The sequence below is a fragment of the Lycorma delicatula genome, chromosome 4 (genome assembly GCF_047948215.1).
Source record: "Lycorma delicatula isolate Av1 chromosome 4, ASM4794821v1, whole genome shotgun sequence".
Taxonomy (NCBI): domain Eukaryota; kingdom Metazoa; phylum Arthropoda; class Insecta; order Hemiptera; family Fulgoridae; genus Lycorma; species Lycorma delicatula.
The window spans coordinates 62,205,154-62,231,984 of NC_134458.1; the positions used below are offsets into that span (position 1 = coordinate 62,205,154).

The 26,831-nt window shown below is 30.4% G+C and overlaps 1 protein-coding gene across 2 annotated transcripts in view; it reads right to left on the minus strand.

Annotated features, from left to right (window-relative positions):
- Positions 1–417: 417 nt before the first annotated feature.
- LOC142323459 (KICSTOR complex protein SZT2-like) overlaps positions 418–26,831 on the minus strand; it is a 342,875-nt gene continuing 316,461 nt past the window's right edge. For both annotated transcript variants that reach the window (XM_075363101.1, XM_075363100.1), the window contains 3 exons: positions 20,498–20,675; positions 10,946–11,215; positions 418–4,226 (listed from right to left, as the gene is read on the minus strand). In XM_075363101.1, the coding sequence (XP_075219216.1) occupies positions 4,104–4,226; positions 10,946–11,215; positions 20,498–20,675 (571 nt within the window). In that variant the 3' untranslated portion in view covers positions 418–4,103. The remainder of the gene's footprint in view (positions 4,227–10,945; positions 11,216–20,497; positions 20,676–26,831) is intronic.

The window sequence follows — 26,831 nt, forward strand, 5'->3', positions numbered from 1 at the left end:
CACAACACCTACTACATTTTTTAACCATATTCTATCAAGAATTCAGAACATTTTCAAATTCAAAACAATCCTGACTCAATGAATCATGAAACATTTTTTATTAACATTGATTACTTAACTGATAATTTTTTTGAATTGATTTCATGGTACTGTAAACAAATGAAAAACCTAATTGTAAATATTAGTGTCTACATGAATATTTAAGTATAGTGAATACTTGTGTCTACAAGTTAATTGTAAATGTACAAATGTATTTATTTATAATGTATTGCAATTTACAATATAATATGAATTGTAAGTTATAATTAATATTCCACCTTATAAGGCATAATTTCATGAAATAGAAAGTAAATAAATTATCATTAAATTTGTAAAATTTTGATAAGGTACTAATAAAATAAAAGTTTGAGAATTAGGTAGTGTTTTTTAATAAAATTTATATATAATTGAATTAAATTATCTACATTATAATAAGCAAAGTAAATTGGTAACAATATAAGCAGCATAGGTATATACTAGCAGTGGTCCAGTCGGCTGGGTGATAGAATTTCTTACTCGCTAACTTGAACTCAATAATGTTATAATCTAGAATTTATGTAAATTAAAATCACCATATACTACACTACTAAATAATAAGGAAATTAAAAAAAGTCTCCGATAGCTTATTTAAACAGTTTTAAAAAAACAATTACAATATTATAGAGTTTAGGCTAAAGCATTGAACTCACAACATTAGAAATAAATAACATCATTGAATGGAGGCTAATGTTTAACTTTATTTAAAAGGAATTCTATAACAAAAATTGAGACTTATTTTTTGTGTTTTTATATAAAACTTCAACTCCTTGAAATTACTGAGGTTTAAGTAACATCTGTATTAATTAGCCGCTGTTTTGAAAATATGTGAGTCAAAATTTGTCTATAGAATTATTTCAACCGCTTCAGTTTAGTTTTTAAGAAAATAATGTCTTTTCTTATTTGGCATTTATAATGATAATAACAATAATGATCGATTCCTAAATAATTCTGATGAGTTGTTCTTTTATATTATTCGCCATATAAAAACAAAGCTTTTGTAGAAGAGTATGGAATAAGAAATTTTCTAGCCTATGAAAAATGCTAAGCCTGACAAGGACCTTTTGAATGAAGGTACTATTGATCCACCACAGAGAATGATAATTCAACAAATATATTTTGGTTTCCAGTGGATGCTCTAGAAGACTTGTATTTTAACACTTTAACAGACATGCAGATATATCCAAATCTGCTAAATCCCTGCTTCAAGATTACTTACTATCCACATAAAGTCCTCTTCCATCCAAAGATTATAAAAAAATTCCAAAGCTCTTATAAAACTTATTAAAAGGATTTTTAAGCTGTTATATAATTTCAAAATTATATTTTTGTAGTTGGTCATCGTGTTTACATTTACACAATGTTGACTTCTACTCATATTTTTATCTGTATAAAATATAAGATATAAAATATATTAATAATTTATATAACATTTGAAATGCATTAAAATTCCTGACATGTTCATAAATACATCATAAATACATATACCATAAATACAGACTATCTTCACAAAAAAAAGTTATTTATTTTCTGTTGATTTTTAAACAATAAGTAAACCTGAATTTGCAGCACCCTCATTTAATAAATATATATTTGATTGTAATATTGTATTTGATTGCACTATTGTTTGATGTATTAATTATTATTAATACAGAGTTTTATTACTATTAATATGAAGTACATTAAAATGGGAGTAGCATGCCAACAAATCCATCACGTGATCTACAATTGGGAAATAGTACAAAGAAACACTATGTACCTTAAATCCTTAAATTTTGGTAATTTAATGATAAGTATTTTAAGAGAAAACTAACTGTTTTAAAAGTGCTGTAAATTAAATTAATTCGATAACGAAAGTGTTATTTTCCATTTAAATGAACTTTACAAAGCACATAAGTTTATTTATAAAATTACTTACTGGATGTTTTGAAAATATTATTCACAGTGGATTTGCAATGCGGTAAAAAACTTTTTTTAAAGACTGGGAGAAGGAAAACTGTATCCGGTAATTAAATAAACATTTTTCATTTCTTCATACTATTAAATGCTATGCTATTAAATACTGTGGAATGCCAGAGCAGCTGCTCTTGGATTCCTACTTTATTGTGATGATATAAAGCTAAAGGAGCTTGATGAAATACAATCACAGGTACAAAGACAAAATCCAAAAGCTATAACTTTTCTGTGATACTTAGTACGTTGAGGAATCTATGAAATAGCAACAGGTGAGACAGCAATTAAACATAATTACAAATCTGAAGCAAAATTAAAAAAGAAAAGAAAAAATCAACAAAATATATTTATTTTAATTAACACAATAATATTTTTAATGTCTGCGTAGTTGTTTACATAATAAACTTGTTTGTTTTATTCGTTGATTACGATACGTACCTCATAAAAATTTACCCGACAAAAACAGTAAATGTTTCACAATTATCAATCAATTATTTAATTAAAAATATACTTTAAGCCATTTAACTCTTTCATAGCCAAACAGCCAGATGAGCTGATATGTAAACCCACACTATAAGCTGACTAGATTGGCTCTTTATTGAAATGCCTACATTTTCAATATTTCTTAACAGACAGGTTTAGGATTTCATAAACAATTAGTCTAATAGTTGTTTTAACTTTTACATATACATATATATATATAATATATACATATTAAAACAAATATTCTGTGTGCCTTGTGCGGCACACAGTGCCTTGCGTTTTGCGGCCCGCAAAACCATATTCAGAGTGCATGTTATTACATTATCTACATTTCACAAGTAATGGCACGCACCTAATTCTTTGATGTTATTGATAATGAAGCTATTTTAGATAATTTAGAACCTGCAAATAGTTACATAAATAGTGATTATGAATACATTGATTCAGAAAGTGATTAACTTTCATAAAGAAAATAGAGTAGCTAGTGTCTAGTGATAAAAAGAGCCAATATGGTATAATTTAGTGTTGGTAAATTAATATCTATTGATATTCAGTATAATTCATCACATATATTTTCATATAGTATCAAATAAAATAAATGTGTTAATGTAAACTGATTACAAGAAAAGCATTAAAAGGTCTTTATTATTTCCATGTTAGAATTTTAAAATTTGATAAATTCAAAATTTTTTCATTAAGAAATTATTTTTAAATTAATTTTTTATTAGCTCAGTCAAATGCCATGATAAAGCATTATAAATAATACTGGCATTTTTGGAGTAAGTTTTGCAGCACATAACTGGCACTAAAAGAATTAATTATCATTAAAAAGACTGACCAAAAAAAAGGAAAAGGAAATAATCTCACAATTTAAAAGCTAAATAATATACAAATAATTTACATCATGGTACAGTATTTTTCAGAATTAGACCTCTTATTAATGTCTATAAAATTAAAATTTTTATTTCCTGAGAGTTCTACAACCTGGTGGCTTATTTTATCACCAGAATTATTCACAATTTAAATGAGCCTACATCCAATGGCAAGTAAAATTGTTTATCACTAAAATTTTTATTGACAAAAACTGAAAAAAAATAAGGATCTTTACACAATTTATACAAAATGATCCTTACAATTTAACACTATGAACTATATGGCATTAACAATATCACTTTTGTTTATAAGTACAATAATCTTACAAATATCTACATTGATTCACTAACAAAGACACAATTATTCTTATTTCAGAAACAATCAAGAATAGTGCTTAAACATAATATACAAAAAAAGCTGGTAAATCTAGTCTAATTAAATCATTATACAAACAACTATCATGTACAATATCATTTTTTTTACATAATATTTAATCTTTAAAGAAATTGACTAACAAACATAACAGCGATATATGTGATTTACAATAAATGAACTTTACAGACCATAATATATACACAATTATATGAGATCTATTGTCATAAAATATACATGCATTTTTTAATCTTATAAGTGATGCATAAATAAAAATGGATTACAAAAGAATGCGTATTAAAGTTCAACCCTTCTAAAGAATAGAGAAAATAATAAAAACATAATAATCATAACAATCCAGCCCAAAGATGAAAGCAGCAAGCATTTATGACACCCTCAATAAGGCTATATAAATCTGTTGTTGAAATGTCATGAAGATGAGCCTGTTTGCGACATACAACACTTATCATCTGAAAAAACACAAACCAAGATAAAATCATGTAACTGTTTTTATAGTAGTAGTCCCATTCTGATTGTGAATTCTTTGATATTTAAATAAATAAATAAATATATATATATTTATATTTTAACAAAAAATTCACAACAGTGGGTTTTATTTATTCATTTTTTTAAAGAATGATGAGAAGCTGACAACCTTACCATTGGTGCTAACCATAGTAGGTGGATATCTATGGAGATGCCAGACAAAGGAATAATTCCTGAAAGAAATAGTTTTAGGCAAGGTAAACATGCTATACAAAAAATAATAAGAATTTCAGGAAACCAAAATCTAATGGTACTAATAAAAAGCTGACAGATGGTAAGAACGAATAGAAAGACATTGATGATGGGTTAAGAGGCAAGGGGAGGCAACTATATATAATTTCTGAATTTGATGCGATTCTGAATGATGTAAAAAATGAAGCATTTAAAGTGGCTGATATACCATGTGAATTGCTTTGCTGCTTAAATGAAATAAAATTTAGTCGATTCAAGTTAGTAACCAGACTTATGACTGGGGATATGCCCTTAGTTACAATTATTTTATTTCAAAGTACAATTGTACTATTAACGAAAGCAGCAGTAGATAAGTATCATCTACAACTGCTTTAAATAACAATGGTGGAAACTCAACCGGTCACTGAAGATTGCTGTAAAAAAGACTGAAAGTATTTTTGGTATGAGTTTTTAAAATGTTTTTTAATAAATTTTATTCATTTAACAAAATGTACTGAAGGGTACATAAGTGACATAAAAGAAATTTATCTCAAAATAAATAAAAGTAAAACAAAGATAAAGGGAATGTCTGGAGAAGGATGAGTAGAAGGACATCCTGGCTTAAGAACTTTCAAATGTGACTGTTGATGTTAATTATTCAACTTTATTAAGCAACCATGGACAAAATGAAAAACTTCATCATCATATTATATTATTATTAATGATATTCAACATCCAGAACAGAAGTAAAAGAAAACAAAATTAGTAAAAAAGGAAGTTATGTTTAAAATTTAGGAACTAAATTGTATAATACTAACTTTTACATATATTTTACTAGAAAGGAGGCAACGAAAGAATGGAAAGACAATATGAATAATCACATGGAATGTAAAAACACTTCTGCGAGCAAACAAGTTAGAAAAAATTTAAGTAGAATGAATATTATTTGAAAAGTGAGCTGTGTGGGAGTGTGTAACAGAATTGATGTAATATATTATTAATATACAAAAACGGAAAAAACAGCCATAGGAATCATTCTAAACAAAGAAATAGGAAAATGTGTTCAACAATCTTTACTAATGATAGGAGAGTTGCTGTCAAAATTACCATTTAATAATTAAAGAGGCAAATGACTCTAGAGAAATTATTATTTATTCAATGATAATGAAACTACATTTTTTTTTTCATTCAACATAATCCTTTGCGACATTTAAACACTTGTTCCATCTGTCTATGAGCTTTCTTCATTCCACTAGAAAAGACCTGTCACCTCAATGTTTGAGCCATTCTTTTACTGCATTCTTGATCTGCTCATTGTTGCTGAATTTTATTCATTGTAAAAAGTCTTTGAGAGGATCAAATAAAGAAAAAATCTGATGGTATGAGATCGGAAGTGAATGCAGTGGTAACTCCTGATCTAACTTTTAATACTTTCCAGGTTGTTTTGAGCAGTTAGGGGACAGGCATTATCATATAGAAGAATTACATCTTTTGTGAGAAAACCAGGATGTTTCCTTCTTATCGCAGGTACCACTTTATTTTCTAACATGTTACAGTAGTATTCACTATTCATTGTATGTTGTTCTTCTAATAAACTCGACCTTTGCAGTCCCAAAATACTGTTTGCATCACTTTACCAGCTGTTGCACACATTTTGAATTTCTTCCTGGCAGGTGAACTTGGATGTTTCCATTCCATACTATAACATTTGAATTCTAGGTCAACATAATGAATCCCAAGTTTCATAACAAATTATTAATATGTGTGATCTAAAAAAAACCATTGCCTTCCATTAAAAACTGTTGTCTAAGTTCTGTGCAAATGTGAATTGTAAAGGTGTCTTTGAATACCTGAATTTTGACTGAGACAGTCAATTTTGAATTATCTGTCTCAGAACCCAATTTGAACATGTTTTACAGTAATTCAGCTTATCATGGATAATGTACAGTTCCAATATATACAATGCGATTTTAGAAATTTCCCAAATTTTGATGCGTCTGTCCTTACAAGTAAAATCATTGATGTGATTCTGCAAAGTTTTAGTTGAAACTTCACCAGTCTTTCGCTATAAATAGATACCTAACTGATTGACTGTAGAAAAAGGTTAAGAAATGCAATAGATATGCATGAATATATAATTTTGTGTAAAAACAGTAGCAAGACAAACAGTTGGCTTCATTAACGATAAAGAATAGTTGTCAGAGATATTAATTAAAAAAAAAAAAAATGGAAGACCAAAGAAAATCAAAAAAACAGGAAGGATGGAAAAGGTAAGAGACTACAGAAAATTGAATAATGAATTAAAAAGAGTAGAAACTGCTTGCTGATGAATGCTCAGATATAGAAGATTTAGAATGAAATGGACAGTATTAGGTAAGGTATAAACAACTAAAATCAGTACCATTGATAGATGAAGGAAAAGTAAAGGTACTAAAGAAATTGTCACTAGAGTAAGCAAAGTATTACTCAAAGAGGAAGGTATACTTAAAAGGTGGAAACTGTATGTGGAGAGACTGCATCGATCAAACAGAAAGCCAAATGATCTTCTCAGGGAAGATCAGGATAAAATAAAAGAGGATGAATTAATAGCAACAATCCTAAAATCAGAAGTGTTCAAGCACTAAAAGATGTGAACAGAAAAGCTGTAACAATAAATGAGCTGCTTTTTAGAAGTGAATAAATATCTTAATGAAGAAAAAATACAATAGATGAAGAAATTGTATAATATGATCTACAATAGTGTGATGAGGCAAAAAGTTTTTCTTAAAACAACCATAATTCAAGTTAAAGATTACTGAAGAATTTGTATGATTTTGAATTCAACAAAGATTATTCTACAAATTCTGAACTGAAGACTGAGTAAAAAAGTGAAGGAGATGGTTACAAAAGAACAATATGGATTGAAGAATGGGAGGGAGGCAAATGATACAATAGGCCTAATAAAAACTATAGTTGAGAGGTATGCAGAAAGAGGCGATAAGGGAATATATGCATGTTTTATAGGCATGGTACATGCATTTCACTTTATCAAGTTGGATAAATTAATGCCAATAATAACAAACCAAATTGTCGATTGGAAATATAGATTAAATAAAGAATTGTACTTAAATCAGAAAATGACTGTTACAATAAATGATGCTCAAACTGAGTGGTTTGATCCAGGAAGAGTCAGGCAAAGGCGCTGCATATCATCAACCTTGTTTTATGCATATGTTGAAGGTATGATAAAAAATGCACTATAAGTGGGGGAAATCAGTGTAAGAGGAAGAAAAATAATTGTATAACATTCATAGATGACATGGTTTTACAAGAGGAAGCACAGGATATTCAACAGATGATCGCAGAATTAGAAGATGCTAAAACAAAATATGGAATTAAAATGAATGTTAGAAATCAAAAGTAATGATGGTAGGAGATATTAAGATAGAAAAACTGAAAAAGAAATAAGAACAAGAGTAGGAATGGCTGAGAAAGCATTTAACAGAAAGAAACAGTTATTATGGAGTTAGATTTGAAGAAGGATAAAATAAAATTATACATTTTAAGAGTTCTTCTTTAACACTCAGATGTAAAACATCTGTGCATGTTGGCTAATAAATGGTCAAAGTGAAAAATGAAAAGTAAAGAGGAGAGTTAATGAGATTAGTTTAATTAGAACAATTCAAAACAAGAATGCTAATTAGCTGGGATATATCATGAAAGGAGAAAGTTTATTTAAAACAACAAACAGTGGTGCTAGAACAATAGTAAAAGTTGGAAAAAAGGAAAGAGTAAAAGTTATAAAAATCTAAAATGTAATGGGGAGTTATCAAGATCTTAAAAATTTACCTGGAACAGAGAATGGAAACTGATATGGTACAAGGGAGCCATCTAGGATGGACAAATATATAATGATGATATCTACAGGACAATAGTAACTTTATTTTAAAGGCCAGAGTCTGTAATAATTGGCTACAGCCTATTCATTTTTCTTGTTCAGGTCACTCTTTAATCATGGTACAAAAATTTCATGAATACTTCATTACCACATTTAGTTCACAAGGAAAGGTTACTGTTTGAATAAAAATAGATGTAAATGAGACGAATAAGAGTATGATGCTAACAAGAACAAAGAAGATTTAATTGAAGAAATTAAAGTCAGATATAAATTTATTCTTCATGACAGTCATAGATAATACTGTACACACATTTTGCTTTGATCAAGGTATTAATATGGCTTCCCTCGAACTATCTATAGACATGTCCGGAGAAATTCCTTTCTTTATCCATGAGATGAATACTCTTCCTTTGGTGTGGTCTACATATAATGTATTATTATGTAAGATCATAATAAAATATTTAATTATAAATGAAAAAGTACTACCCCCAAATGACTTAAACAAATTAATTTAAAAATAAATCACACTGAAACATTGAGTAGAACAGTGAAAAATGTTCAAAAACAACCAACGTAATATGTTTCAGATTTTCTCATATAAAGTAATGACTGAAATTATGTATTACTAGGTTAAGAATATTATACCCATATCAAATAGACAGGTACCCTTATTTACTGTTTTTAATACAATCCTACTTTTCTATATGTTATAAAAAACTCTTATTTATGATTCTGAAGATTATGGATTACTGAAGCAATGTTTTGTGCATTTCTTAAAACATTCTGTATTTCAATACCATAATGTACGTTTTTATCATTATTAAGCCGTCATAATTTATGTAAGAAGTAATAATGTAGAACAATATATGTACATCAGGAAGTATTATGTACATCTGCTTATATAACTGGTGTTTTTTTAAAAATATAATGCTAAACAACTTACAACACCCATGCTTATATGGTTAAAATAAATTAATAACACAAGCTCTGTAATGAGAAAACATAATGCAAGTTTGTATTAACGCAGTACCAAAGTAAAAAAAAAAAAAAAAAAAAAAAAAAAAAAAATTAGTGTTACACATTTAATATTCTTCAATGTCTGTTATGGATGTAGTTTAATGAAAAATGTAAATAAATAGGCTGTAGTTGAGTATAGAAAAATGTTAAATAAAGTCTTAAGAATTAATTTTGTAATACAGACTAAATTTTAATCATTCAATTAAAGATTAATTTAAATTCAGATTAAAACTAGAGCTACTGTAACGTACTGTCAGCATAGATCATTGAGCTCTACAAACATCTACATTCAAGCACCAGTTAACACTGCGTCAAGTTAAACATGAACATGTCAGAAACATCTCTTTTATATGTAAGAACCTGTGCAAGAGGTATTTTTAACTGCTACAAAAAGGCACTCTGGCTCATACCAAATTTTTTTTTTTAATTAAAAATTAATGTATGAAACTTTAATAAAATTGTATTTTAAACCATTTAAATCTGTTGTAAAACCAGGGACCTCCGTTAAAGCCACTACTGGCTAGGAACGGAGGGGGTGGTGTAGCGACCGGACACGCTACGAGGCGTAAAACCAGGGAGCAACAGTAAGAGCTTCTCCCGTGATCTGATAGTAAGAACATTTACTCAAATGTAATAAGGCAGTATTTCAATAGCAACCTCCTTTCAGCTGACTCAAACAAATGTGAGCCCATTAAATTTGAACTGAAGTCAACCTTTTTCATCCTTTACTTACATCTTAGTTCCTAAGTTATACAAAATGTTGATGTTAATTTTGGAGGATTAGTATTGTAAAATAAATTAATATCGAGGGTACCCTGTAAGCAAGATGGTTAATAAATAAGAACATGATTACTATTGTTCCATAATTGTTAAGTTAGGGCCCCAGGTAACTGCAAGAACCATCTGAAAATTAATTTTTCCTTAATATAGTCCCGCACTGTATGCATAATAGTTATAGGAAATTTCCTATAAAATATATGCATTAATAAAACTTATAGACATGCTCTTACAAGTTGATTTGTTCTGAAATTACCTTCCATTTATATCTATAATTAATGTTGTACACTGTAAGTAATAATTTAAATGTAATTCAGACTTTAATAAATATAATACTAAGGGAAAATGTAATCTATTAGTAGAATTGTATAAAATCAATCTAGATCAAAAGAAACCGAATTATATGAGCACAAAATTTTTTAATAAGTTCAATTCCATTCTAATATAAATTCAAAGTCATTAACATGAAAAATGGATTATTTTCTTGTGGTCAAGGCCTACTTTAATGCAAATAATTTTGAACAAAAATTATTATTTTAATAACAGAGATTTAATAATATAAATCATTTAGAATTAAGTATAATAATGAAGTAAAAGTTGTGTTAATGTAGTTAAGTTGTAAAATGAAGATAAAATAAGATTTCAAGAAAAAAGTAATTGCTTAAGAAAACTGATTTTTGCACAGTAATTACAGAAGGTCAGAACATTCTATCAAAAAAATTAACCTTTTACAAATTACAGCAGTAAAAATCTGAATTCATCACACTGAGCAACCGATGATAAAAATGTTATAATACTTACACCGCGTGAAGAATGAAATTCCAAAGTGAGCATTATGAATCCGTCAAGAAATCGTGGATGTAGAATAAGCAGATGTTGTGTATTATTATCAGGCGAAGAGAAAGTTCGGCAGTGATCGAGATACTTTGAGCCTAGTACTTTAATCAGGCCCTGATACCATGACAATGGCTGATTTAATATTGACTGCAACCTAGGGTCGATTACATTCAACTGTTGAACCTCAGCCAAATTACAAAGTTCTGTCAACTCTCCATAAGTCAACACACTACCCTAAAATAATAAAAATATGATTTAATAACACAGTATTTTATTGAAGTAACTACAACACTAATGCATTTAGCTTTGATTTTTCAGATTAAAAATTTTGTTTTAAATATTGTTCAAATCGTAATTTAAATTTAGCGTTTATTTTATTTATTTATTCAAAATGAATGAACAAGTTCAACCCTTTAATACAAAATTTGGAAAGTTTAACAGGAGTTGATAAGGCGCGGTGTACAAACACCATATTAACATTACATTCATTACAAAACCAAATACAAATTACAAAACCATAAATACATTACTTAAACAAATATCAAAATATATTTTATGTTCCAAATACCTTATTTAATAAATGTGAGTATAATATAATCTAGGACAGATGGTATAGAAGAAACATCTACCAATTTATATGTTGTTTATAGTTTTTATAATCCTATAAATGGTCTTTAAGAAAGTTTCTTCATCTAAGTTAAAAAAGTCAATATTACAAGCGGAGTTAATCAAATTATTAATTTTACACATTCTTGATAATGGAGAATTATTGCTCATATTAGTTTTGTAGCGAGGTATGGAAAAAAGGGATGTATTTCTGAACATCCTACTAGGAACATAAGAGCCCATATCACTCAGTAGTGAAGGAATATCAACTTTCCCATTTAGTATTCTACACAAAAAAACAGTACATTAAAGTGTATTCTTCTATTCTCCAAAGTGTTTAGATTAGTTGAAGTTAGGGCTAATCTAGAATCATGTTCATTACGGGTCATTGGTTGACCCATGCAATACATATAATACAAATAACTGACACTGAATCCTTTCAATTTACATTATATTAGAATTACAGCAAGGTTTCCATAATGCTGAACTATATTCTAAGATTGGTCTAATTAAGGTTGTGTATAAGTATTTGATAGTATTAGGATTGTTAAAATTCTTAGAACAACTCATAACAAAGGCAAGGGTGCCACTAGCTTGCATTTTGATAGATAGATAAAACTTAATTTACAATCCAGTATGACACCTAAATCACAGATATTATCTTGGGCAAGTAATACTGTATTATTCATACTATAATTGAATTTTATTAAGCATGGCCCATTGGTATTAATATATAAATTATTTATATAATAGTTTCCAACAATCTTTAATAGAAACTTACCAACAATCTTTAATAGAAATGTTCAAGCGCTTTCGGATTATTAATCCATCCTTAGGAACAATGATGTGTCATACATTATTATAATTATTACTTCACATATCATTAATTATATTAAATTGAATTTCATAAAAATATAAATAGAACAACTGATAATCAAAAGGTACAATAAAGTTAACGTTATCCATTGTGTTAGTATGAAGATCTCAATTGGTATGTTTATTAGTATGAAGCAGTATTACCAACCTAAGAATCAAAATTATTGTTTAATATTTGTTTGAATAATAAAAATTATCTGGGTTGTAATTATGATTATTTTCTAAGATCTGTCTAGCAGAATTGGATCGTTCTTTATTTCCTTTATTTATACAGTTAATGTGTTCATTAATTCTAATCGAAAAAGATCGGTTAGTCATCAGTTTAATAAATTAAATTTATTGTTATGTTTTATTATTCTAGTAGAATTTCTGTTATTTACACAGTTATATACTTTGTTATTCGTTGTGTATGCAGTTTTTAGTTCAAAAGATTTAAGTATTTTATTGAATTTTTTGTAATTTATATTCTATATTTGTATTGTATAATAGCTGAAAGTGGTGATCCCATAACAAGACCTTTCTCTTGCTGGTAATACTTATTATTAAATTCAAAATAATTGTATTTAACACATAATTTTAATAGATTTATTAATTTGTGTGTAATATTATTGTCTATTTTTAATCTAATTAAAGTATTATAAATTATATTAATGGTTTCGTTAGTATACACGTCGTTTCGTTAATATTAGTATACATGTCTTTTATGTCTATGTTATTAGTTTGGTTGTGTTATTTATATTTATATTATTAATTATGTGTTAAATACAATTTTGAACTTAATAATAAGTATTACCAGCAACAGAAAGGTCTTATTATGGGATCACCACTTTCAGCGATTTTAGCTAACATTTTCATGAATGAATTAGACAACAGTAATCTACACCATATATTTAATAAACATATAATGTTAATATATAAAAGAGATGTGGATGACATATTGATCATATAAAATCAACAATTTAAAGGTGAAGAAGATAAAATAATAGAATAAATGAACTCCTTAAATAATAACATTAAATTCACCTTAGGTCGAGAAAATAATAATAGCATACATTTTTTGGATATAAAATTTTTTCGTTTCATCCTTGGAATCAAAAAACGTCAATGTTTAATTCATTGTAATTCATGCCTGTATAATTCATTATACAGGCTATAAAATATTTAAAACATAACAATATAAAATTAAACATTGAATTAAATAATATAAAATATATAGCTATAACTAATGGCTACAATGAAAACCTAATAAATAAATTATATATTAAAATAAAAATAAAATATATATAAAAGATAATATAAAACTAACAAATAATAACGGATACAAATACGCTAAAACTGAATACAATATAAATTACAAAAAATTCAATAAAATACATAAATCTTTTGAACTAAAAACTGCATACACAACGAATAACAAAGTATTTAACTGTGTAAATAACAGAAATTCTACTAGAATAATAAAACATAACAATAAATTTAATTTAGATAAACAGGGAGTATATAGTTTAAATGCGCAAATTGCAATCTGGAATATAGCCGGATGACTAACCGATCTTTTTCGATTAGAATTAATGAACACATTAACTGTATAAATAAAGGAAATAAAGAACGATCCAATTCTGCTAGACAGATCTTAGAAAATAATCATAATTACAACCCAGATAATTTTATTAGTATTCTTGAATATTCTAATAACTTTCATAAAACAAATATTATAAAAAAATATTATATATATAATTAAATAATAAAAGCTTGATAAATGAAACAAACAAAATTTGAAAATTATGTATTATTCAAACAAATATTAAACAATAATTTTGATTCTTAGGTTGGTAATACTGCTTCATACTAATAAACATACCAATTGAGATCTTCATACTGACACGATGGATAACGTTAACTTTATTGTACCTTTTGATTATCAATTGTTCTATTTATATTTTTATAAAATTCAATTTAATATAATTAATGTTATGTGAAGTAAATAATTATAATAATGTATGACACATCATTGTTCCTGAGGATGGATTAATAATCTGAAAACGCTCGAACATTTCTATTAATGATTGTTGGTAAGTGGAAACTATTATATAAATAATTTATACTATAACTGCATTGAAGAGGAAATCTCTCTCTTGTATATGTAATGGAGTAACAATTATTTACATTAAGGGACATAAGATTGAGACTACACCATCGATATATTATGTTTATATTACCTTGTAACTCACAGGAATCCTCAAAAGACCACTATAATCATTGGCTAGTGCAATTCCTGTATCCCATTCCATATTAGTAATCTCTTGTTCAAGTGAGAAAGTCATAAGTCATTTTTAGTCCATACAATATGAGGAAGACTGTAGTCTCCAAAGATGTATCATTATATCTGTTTTTGTTCATCTCATTCACTTGTAAAAGATGGCTTTCAAAAACTTCAATTTTAGATACAGGAGAAAAGTAAACAGAGCCCAAGATGTGTTTACCAACTATATTGACTTAATTGACACATCGTTTAATACAAATATTTGTTCAACGTTAGATATGGATGAAGGAATAAGAGTTAAAAATTTTTTGGATACTGTGATATGTAATCCAGTCATATCTATAGATACCATAATTAATGAACTGTAGCTCACTGGAAGAAATAGAATCATTCAACCATGTTTCCGTGATAATAATGATGTCATATTTGTTATGAATAGATAATACAGCTTGATGAAACCAATTAACTTAGTACGTATACTTCTTCCACTTTGGTAGTAGTGATAAATGATGATATAATTATTTAATGTTAGTATAAGTAATGACTATTTATTGTTATTATTTATTATTGTTGGTATGTGCTTGATAGTCAAATTTTTTCCCATTACTAATACAAAAGTTCAATTCACTCTTTATATCTCTAAAATATTTTTTTTTGTCTGTAGTTCTCACCCTTTCTAATAATAAAATCTTTTGATAATTCTATTTTTATTCAAGCGAACTGGTTTTGCATCCTGAAAACTAGAAAATATAATTTTCATTGGTCTGGGTTTCTCATGATTCACTTGGCCAAGTTTGATGATACAAACAGGTATAATATTATCTATAACAAGGTTAAACTTACCCAGAACTTCTTCAACATTTGAACAAATATCTGGTAGATTATATATGATCTCCTTTGTCTATCTTCGATTTCACACATTATATCCTCTTTGACATTTTGTGGAATAATAGGTTGAAGCCTCCATCTTATTCTATTTTAAAGATATGTTTATCCAATTCAATGATTTGTTTATGGATAATTATAATTTTAGATTACAACCTACCTACAAGGGAAGCAACATTTTCAATAGTAGATTTAATACCTAATAGAGTGTTGTTGAGATTCTTTATTAACTTTAGATCCTCCCTTACAGTTGATAGTTCAATACTTCATTAGTTCAATACAGTCATTTCCTCTTTAGTAATATGTGAATGATTTTGTGGAAATAATTAGTTATGGAGCCATAACATTAAGTAAAACTTCCATCTGGTAGTTTACACTTATTACCATAGCTGGGGTGGTATTTAGTGCTACACTTGACACAAATCTGATGAGTCACCAGTCACAGATTTATAACAGTAGCCACAATCAGCGCCAGAAGGATTCATTATAATAATAATAAGTATTTTTTTGTGAATTCCTCAAATATTAAAAAATTTAGAGCTATTTTGAATAACTACATCTATACCTATTTTAACACCTAACTTAGTCAACAAGTTTATTCTTAATTACTTTTAAATTTACCTCCTTTTAATAGTTTTATGATATATATTCTAACATTACTGCCAGTGAAGCGTATGGTTTAGACAATGTTTGTTTTAACACTATTTAGGCCTGGATAATGATAAAATGATAATTATATATTTTAACTGTAAACCAATTGTTTATTTAATAAAATAACATACTATCTTCTAGTGGGGGTCTGGCTAAATGACTTATATTGAATACTATCACACAGTCCAGTCTCTGGAAGGCAGAGATTGAGACACATTGCCTTCTGAGTACAAGATGTCTTTGTGCTTTCCAGTAATTTGGTGAAGTATCTTGGGTATGGCTGGACAGGAGGTGTTCCTTTAGAAGACATATGATCAAAACTGCAATTAAAGCAGAGAAGATGGTGGCCATGCTCAGCAGGCTTCTCAGCAATGTGATTAGGCCAAGATCCTTGAAATGGTGCATGTACTCCAGTGTCATACAGTCAATCATGCTGTATGGGGCACCTACCTAGTTAAGACCCCTGAACACACAAGATATCAGACTGGCCCTTGAGTAAGTTCAGAGAAGGATGTCTCCGCAAGTCTGCTCAGGGGCTACAGAACTGTCTCCTCTGAGGCAGGGTTCGTTATCGCCAGTATGTCATCTATAGACTTGTTGGCACAGTTTAGGGATGACTGTGTCAGTATTGCGGCGCCCTTGCTGATGTCACATGTGATTTTTGTGTGCAATAGGTGGACATTAATTAATTTAATGTAAAGATTAATTTAAATAAGAGGAAAACGTTTTTGAAAGTATATGTTTGGAGTGTAGCTTTATACGGAAGTGAAACTTGGACAATCGGAGTACCTGAGAAGAAAAAATTAGAAGCTTTTGAAGTGTGGTGATATAGGAGAATGTTAAAAATCAGATGGGTGGATAAAGTGACAAATGAAGAGGTGTTGTGGTAAATAAATGAGAAAGAAGCATTTAGAAAAATATAGTTAAAAGAAGAGACAGACAGGCCACATATTAAGGCATCCTGGACTAGTCGCTTTAATATTGGAGGGACAGGTAGAAGGAAAAAATTGTGCAGGCAGGCAATGTTTGGAATATGTAAAACAAATATTTAGTGATGTAGTATGTGGAGGGAGGGGATACTGAAATGAAATGACTAGTACTAGATAGGGAATCTTGGAGAGCTGTATCAAACCAGTCAAATGACTTGAGACAAAAAAAAAGGTGGACAAATCCAAGGGCACAATGTGTGGCAGTAACAGTTTGCTAGACATGAACAACACAATCAATGATATACTCACTACCACCAAGAAGTGAAATGCAGTCTCCGAGATGGTGAAAAGCATCTTTTTGGTGAAGGGGGCTGGGGTGAGCCTGCAGGGGTGATTCATCTGCATCAGTTAGATTACATTAGGCAGATTAGGTTAGGGTAGACCTGGCTCAGTCAGACTCAGATAGAGATGTACATGTTCTACCAATACCTGTGCGACTCTGCCGAGTTCCTTACTGCCCTCTTTCTGACAAGCGATCCTGTGATTTTCACCAGAAACTGTATTGTGCTTATGGTGGGTCCACTCTTCACATGTCATACAGGAAAGGGATTTTAGTCGATGAGAGCTAGACACTACCATCTGTGGTGGATGGTGTTTATTGGAGATTCCCCTCCTCTGACACAAAAAAAATTCAGAACGGACAAAGCTTTTCCGTAAGGAAACCTGAAGATTTACTCAAATGGTTAACCAAATTATTACCTAGCTTGCATGAGAAGCTTTCTTTGCTTTTTACAATAAAAATAAATGAACCATCAACACAGATCAAATATTGCTTCAAATAAAAGACAGAAGAAGCTAAATTTTACGTAGGCAACTCACTAAAGAAATCAATAAAATTGTGAAATATGTGAAGAGTTGGAAATGGCTGTGAATGTTTCTCGGCTGTGAGGTGAAATAAATTTCTTGCAACAGCAAACAAGAATAGATTTATAATCTATTCTGAGATTTGTTACAGATATCATTTGAGATCTGTTCATAGATTCCAGGCTGTTCACAGAGTTCTGGCAGCAAAGCAAAGTTCATTTCTTGTGACTAAGTTTGTTTCAAGAGGAGTTAAGATTGTTTGGATGACAGCAGCAAAGAAAAAATTAAGTTTCAAGTAAACAAAAAAGTTTAGCTTTTTAAGATGATCGATATTGTTTTATTAATAAGAAAAAATATTAATTAATCTTCTGTATTTTAAGTTTATCAAATATTTTTTACATGTACGAGGGTTATTTTTTTTTCAAGGTCCGATCAGTCACGAAATAAAAACCTGCGCAAAAATCGGGTGAACCTTTGCGCATATATGTTGCGCAGCGTCTCTAGTATGGCCTTCAATCACGCTGCATCACTTTGTTTAGTTCTGAACATGCAGCTAGCACGTAAACATGTCTACAACAATAGCATCTCTCGCCAAGTGTGAAGTGCGTGCAGTAATTCGAATTCTTCAGGCTGAGGGGTGTAATGCAGCTGAAATTCATAGACGAATAAGTAATGTGTATGGTGAAACTTCAATGAGTGACAGCAAAATGTGACAATGGTGCAGGAACTTTAAAGTAGGACGTACAGATATTCATGATGCAGGCGATCAGGGAAGGAAGCTAGTGTCAACCGATGATCTTATTGAGCGAGTGGATGAGGCAATTCGAGAAAATTGTCGGTTCACAATTTCTGTATTGAGTGATTCGTTTCCTGAAATTTCAAGGTCAGCTCTCTACAGCATTGTGAGTGAGAGACTTCAGTACCGCAAACTGTGTGCGAGATGGGTTCCCATGATGCTGTCTGACCATCACAAAACAATGAGAATGGACGCCTCCTATATGTTTCTCCAGTGCTACCACAATGAAGGAGAAGATTTTTTGAACAAAATTGTCACAGGGGACGAGACGTGGGTTCATTTTGAAACTGAAGAAACAAAAGAACAATCCAAACAGTGGATGCATTCTCATTCTCCCAGTAAACCAAAGAAGTTCAAGCGAACCTTCTCCAACAGAAACTGTTTGGCTACTGTGTTCTGGGACCGGAATGGAGTTCTCTTGGTGGAATTCAAGAAATGTGGCACGACCATCACTGCAGCCTCATACTGCGTGACTTTTCAACGGCTACGAAGGGCGATTCAGAATAAGTGGAGAGGAATGTTGTCATCAGGCATTATCTTTCTTCACGACAATGCTCACCGCACACTGCAGCTGTAACGAAGAAGCTCCTGCAGCGTTTTCATTGGGAAGTGTTTGATCACCCACCATACAGCCCGGACTTGGCTCCATCCGATTTTCATCTCTTTGCTCACATGAAACGCTGGCTAGGAGGACAACATTTTGGCACAGACATCAAGCTGCAGACCAGCGTAGAAACATGGCTGAAAACACAGGCGGCTCCATCCTATGACGAGGGTATTGGAAAGTTGGTACCACGCTATGACAAATGTCTAAATCGGAGTGGCAAATATGTAGAGAAATAGCGCAACTATGTAAGTACTTGTTACAAATAAAAGATTTTTTATTTTCACTGTGGTTTTAATTTCGTGACCAATCAGACCTTGAAAAAAAATAACCCTCGTATTTAGAAAGACAACAGATTTCATTAAATAAACCTATTAAGTTATACGATCAAGTAGATTAACTTAACTGGAGTTACACTGTACTTCACTTGAAAATAAAAATTAATATTCCCTTTTAAAAATGGTCTACAGTGGAAATAAACACTACTTCAGTAAAATACGGGTATAATAAAAGAAACACACCAGTACTCTAAATGTATTTAAAAAACTTTAAAATTAGTATCATATCTTAGTAAAACCACTTTCAATCACAACATAATTTATTCTTTACATTACTTAATTTGTATATTATTAATATAATGTGTGTGTGTGTGTGTGTGAGTGACACACAAACACACACAGTAATATAACAAAACATTTCAAAATTCTACTTTTATCTTTGTGGGTAATGTAATTTTAAAAAAATTGTCAACTCTTTGAGAAAGAACATACGTGGGAGGTACCTCTGAAAACTCCTTCTTCAATATAAAATTAGAATATATCATTATCATTAAGGTAAGAATATTTTCATTAAATTTTTTCCTTGAATTCATTAATTTGGTATATTAAAATAATGTAATTTATAGATATAATAATGAATGTGGCAAACAGATAACACCTACAAAGTAATTCTAAAGATACTTAAATTAGAAGCAGTGAATTAATTTAACTCTAATACATTCAGAAATGCATCTAATCTACTACAGTAGCAGAAAAAATCTTACAACAAATGTGGAAGTAGAAAATAACTTATTCCAGAGAAGATGAGTCTGACAATCAAGAGCTCCCTGTTCAATCATCCATCTTATATGTCTTCGAACAGCTTCAGCTTGCTCAAGAATTAACTGTTGCATTAACTGCTCATGGGATGAATAATACCCGAGGTAGTTGACATACTCTGGCCTGAAATATTAAATTTTTTACATATATACATAATGCATGTCCTCTATAAACCAGAAGAGCGTATTAGTAGAAACCTGTTTTAACCAAAAATTTTCATTGTTAGGGACAATGAAAATTTAAAGATCAAGAACTGAAAAATTAATAGAACTTGAAAAGATTTAAACTAAAGTGACACATTACGGGAGTAAATGACAGACTATAAAAATTACTGTCTTGTTTAGTTAAGTGGTTTTGGCCTTCAGATTAATTTTTGAAGGCAGTAAACATATAATTTAGAATGAAGTACGTTTAAAATTTTAGGAAAACAAAGTTAAAATATTGAAAAATAAAAGTTAATTAAAATCTGTGTAAGGATCAGGGAGCTATAGTAAAAGTTGAAGACTACTGCATTCACAGTATGTCTGAAAAATTCCTGAACTAAATTTCTGTAGTTGATACAAGTAGCGCCATCTCTTGGGCAACCAAGGAACCCCATAGTATGATGTTTGACAAATGTGTGTACGAAATTTCATCACGTTTCATCACTTCAGTCTTGAGTTCAGCCGCGTACGTTGTGTTCATGTGACCTTGTGCAAGCTTGCGACATGGAACATCCCAACCCTGTAGGGGAAGACACCCGCCTTGTGACGCTTCTGATCGCCAGCCCCCCCATTCCTAGCTCTAATGGGCTTTAACGGGTGAAGCACGATAAAATTTTATCTTTGACTTCAAAAATCTTTTGTTGAAACTTACTCTATGATACAGCAAGCATTTGGTGATGAAGCCACATCTCGTACTATAATGTACACGTGGTGGAAGCGGTTTAAAAATGGTAGAGAGTTGTTGGATGATGACAAACAAAGTAGGAGGCCATCAACAGCTGTTCACAACAAAAAACATTGCAAAAGTGTGCATGCAACTGGTCAACCGTGAATTCAAAATTCTATCTGGAAGTAATGAAATGCCTGATGCATCTCATTCATTGAATCTGGCCCAAATACCAGGATTCGGGCAGTTGGACTCTATTGCACAAAAATGCCTCGGCACAGTTTCAACAAATTATTATGCTGAAAATCAAATCACTGTTTTATCCCACCTGACTTTGCTCCAGCAGACTATTTTTTGTTCCTGAAACTCAAGTTGAAGATGAAACGTCAATGACATTTTTGTCATCCAAAGGGCTTGCACCGAGCAGTTGAATACGATTCCACAAAGTGATTTCTCCAGGGCATTTGACAGGCTCTACCGGCACTGCAATGAGTGTATAACTAGAGAAGGGTTCTATGTAGAGGGCTGATATGAGTAAATTCGTTTATCTTTAAATCTGTGTTTTTGTTTAATTTAGTTCGGGAACTTTTCAGACATACTATGTACATCAGGAGAATGATGAATAGGAGCTGCATATTTTTAAAAATTGCTGTTCACTAATACAGTGATGATCATGAATTAGTGGTACACTTTTACAGTTCATTAACTGAATTTAATGACTCCATTCATTTACATGACTAAAAATCGCTGTCAATTATTTCAAATCACAAGATTCTTTGCAAATTTTGTAAACATTTTCTTAATTCACTAACAACCAGAATGTTATACAGGTATGTGTAACTTATGACCTTTAGTAACTATATTTATTAAAATACCATTGATCTTTACCTCTGTTGAAATAAATTAAATCATTTCACAAATAAAAAATAATTTGTTAATATTTATCAGGTCAGAGGCTGTCCAATGATTACATAAGAAAAAATTTCAATTTTTAGCCATCTCTATTTTGCATAATTAAAAAAAAAATTATATCAGATTATGAAAGACAATTCCTTCCTGGTTTAATTTTATAAAGTATTTTTTCTCAGATTACATTTAAACAGAGAAAAGATTAAACATTTTGTGTATAAAACTAATATACTATGCGCTACTCTTTGAATATGCATATATATTATTTTCATACTGGTACATCATATTTTATTGACTTTTAATTTAGCTCATCATCTAAATATGACAGTGGGAATGAAATACAAGGTTTGAGAATGATCTACAATTATAATTCATGCAGTTAAGATTTGAAATAAGATTTTTTCATTCTAAACATAGATAATCATCAGTATGAATTAGTCACTTCAGTCTCTCATTAGTATAAAATTAACACAACTGTTTTCCCATGACAGTTGAAGGGAAATGATATTCAATGAAATGAGCACATTTTATTTATGAGATAAAAGTAAGCATACTTAATGATAATCTATAAACAAATTTGATAAAAGTTTTATTTATTTAATTGCAATATCATGCTTAAAACCATTACTATAGTCTTCACCTAAATTTTTATTACAAACTGAAAAGGGTGATTTCAATAAATAAGAAAAAATCTATGGGTTTTAATAATGAAACTAGATATTTCTGTCATTTTTGTAAATACATTTGTATTTAAATGGTTTTAGAATTATTCCTTACATGGAGGCTGTGCAGCAATTTTTAACTGAATGCAAAATTTAATAGTTGGTGGGAAAAGTATAGAAAACTCCAGCCATTGCTCTTAAGGACATCTTAAGAGTTATATTATTTGTTTCAATCACTGACTGATGTAAGGATTCTAGATCAGTAATTTTAAAATTAAAAGCAATAGAATTTCTAATAACCAACAGAGTGCTCAAAGTGATTGGAAAAAACTTATTTCTTCTTTAAATGTAAATAATAACTGATTTTCTTGTTAATTTTAAGCACTATCAATCACTACAGTCATTGGCAACTTACGACCAGCTGCATGCAGTTACCATTCAAGTGAGATATGGGAGCCAGTAATATTTAATTTTGATGATCAATGGCAGTTCGTTTATAAAATTTGCCTTTGGAAATTTGCATTCCATCCTTACTTCATAATATTTTGTTTCTCAACACCTGAGATGGCCAAGATGTAAAGGGATTGTCATTTTACAAGATTTACAGATTACCATTTGCCTGGATATAGGTATACATATACTGTATATAATATATTATTATTACAATAGCTGAAAGACAAAGCTTGCTAGCCTAGAGAAAACAAGTGCAAATTCATAAAATATGCAAGAAGCTTACTACTATGCTTATTTAAAAAAGATTAATCAATACTAAGTCTTCTAAATGTAATATACAAGGTGTGTGAGAAAAGTAATGAGATTGGTAATACTGCGAGCGATCTGGCAACGCTATGTCTACTGGTCTGTGTTAGACTCTGCTTGTTCATCCCTTCCACATGCTCAGTACGAGTTTGAACTCCGTTCAGCCAACATATTATTTTTGAAAGCGCCATCAGTGAAGTTGTGTGTTACAAAAATGAAGCATTGGAATTTAGAGCAACTTGTGCAATCAAGTTTTGTGTTAAACTTGTGGAATCTGCGAGTGACTTTTGCAAAGTTGAAACAGGCCTATGGGGAACATTGCTTATCAAGAGCACAAGTTTTCCATTGGCACAAATCATTTTTGGAAAGCCGAGAACACGTTGAAGATCAACCTCACTCAGGGAGACCTTCAACTTCAAAGTCTGACGAAAACATTGAGCGGGCGAGGGTTCTTGTGAGATCAGACCGTCGTTTAACAATAAGGATGAAGAGTGAACAGTTAAATTTAAACACTTTCACCATACATCAAATTTTGACAGACGATTTGGACATGTGAAAGGTTTGTGCGAAATTTGTGCCAAAAAACCTCACAACGGAACAGAAGGGCAATAGAAGAAACTTGTGCGTTGATCTTCTTGACAGTATTGACAATAACCAAGAATTCTTCAATCGTGTGATCACAGGTGATGAATCCTGGATATTTGAGTATGATCCTGAAACAAAGTGGGAAAGCGAAGAGTGGCACACTCTATCATCTCCTCGACCGAAAAAATGTCGAATGAGCAAATCAGAGATCAAAACCATGCTGATTTGCTTTTTTGACAGTAGGGGTGTCGTGCATAAAGAATTTGTTCCTCCAGGACAAACTGTCAACCAAGTGTTTTACAAAGTGTCCATGAAAGACTCAGGAAAAGAGTGATTCGCGTGAGACCAGACATTGCAGACAAGTGGATGCTTCATCATGACAATGCCCCGTGTCACTCGGCCATTTCCATCAGGGAATTTTTGACCTAAAAACATTCCTACAGTTCCTCAGCCCCCCTATTCACCTGATTTGAGTCCTTGTGACTTTTTCATTTTCCTGAAATTGAAACATGTCTTAAAAGGATGTCATTTTGGAACTCTGGAGAACACTCAAAAGACTGTGACCGACCAGTTAAAAGCCCTACCAGTTGAAGCCTTCCAGCACTACTACCAGGAGTGGGAACAACGACTCCGCTGATGTATAGCTGCCCAAGGGAACTACTTTGAAGGGGATAATATTGTTGTTTGAAAAAATTAAAACTTTGGTAAGAAAAAAGTCAGTCTCATTACTTTTCTCACACACCTCGTATAAAAAAAAAAATATCTGTTATATAAATATCAATAGAATATAAAATAATAGTACTTAGTAGAGTACAATTCCAGACATGATTTTGTCTAAATGTTCTTTATATAAATTAACCTATACAGAGCACTAACACCACCTTCTGGAAGTTGGTCCCACTAGTTTACAATATGTACAATGAAAAAATTAAATTTACATTCATTCCTAAATGACACATCAAGTTCTTAGAATGACCTCGGGTTCTAAAGTCTTTGGTAGGAACAAAGGATGGTAAGATAACAGTATAATGATGATTAAATATCTTGTATGATTCAATCATCAAATGTAATCAAAAATGTTGTAGTTTATGTAAGCATAGTTGTAGTTTATCATAAGACAAATGCCTGAGTTCTTTGGGAAGCTTCATTGCAAGTCTTTGAACTCATTCCAATTCAATATTCTTGATAAAACAAGGATTTCAGGAACAATATTCAACTTTAGGTCTTATATAAGTTTTATCAATTTTAAGGAAGCACATTAACAGAGATTGGCTGAAAGACCTTATCAAAAAGACAGATGAGAGTGTGAGCCTTTTTGACAGTTTTGTTTATATGATTAAATTATTTAAGATGTAAAGATATGATAATTCCCAAATCATTCTTCTTGATCACAATATTCATACAATCTAAGAGGCTGCACAAGAGCGTTCTCACAAGAGAAAACAAGTAGATGAATATCAGCTGCACCAGGTGATAAAGTGTTATCTAAGGATTTAGGGCTTCAGTTGTTTCCTCATGGGTAAAAATTGGCGTCATAATAATGTTTGAAATAAAACATGTCCACAATAGGCTTGGTAAATTTAGGTTAGGTTTAATAGTAAAGGCCTTAACAAACTCATCGGCAAGAATATCAGCAAATTTGTCATCAGTAGAGCAGGCAGTTCCATTAATGAGCTCAAGAAACAGGGTACTGAATTTGTGAGGAATTATTTTGTTTGTAAATTTATAGAAGCATTTATCATTAAGAAACATACATTGCTAACATAATCAGCCTTTGCTCGGTGAATTCGATTAGTAAAAATATTAACAGTCTTCTTACAAGTTTGTAAGTCGTTACCATATGTGAAGTTCCTTTATTTACAATGACAAACACTTTCTCCTTCAGTAGGTTAAACAACAAATACCAGTCATCCAAGGAATTTTAAATCCCACTGATTTGGACACGGTACACATTTGCCAATCTTTTTCAATATAAGTGAACTCAGAACCTTTAAAAAATCATGCATACTTAATCCAGTTTAATATTTAAAGAAGTTTAACACAAATAAGAGACAATCATGATCTCCGAGAATGAAATTATCCCAAGAGCTGGATCCAGCAATCAAAAATAACATTTCCGTAATTACATATAAACAAAACAAAAGAGATCACTTTTCCTTTTCCCCATAGGCAGTAAATGATTGAAAATGATAAATGAATTACTGTAACTGGATAATCTAGAGAGAGTGCTGGTTTTTGGTTAATTTTGAATCTCATTAGACTTGCTTTTGAGTATAACAATTAAGAAAGTAAACTGCAGACTTCTCATTACCAGACATAGAGTCAGTCATGATATATAATCATAAAGGTCAGACTACATTAGGTAAGTTAAAACCACCAAATATTAAGATTATTATTATATCAAGTCATTTCAATAAGCATATCAAATAGTTTCATATTGCTTTTGCAATTAGATGTGGAGCAATAAGTACAGCATAATAAAAAAATTATTATG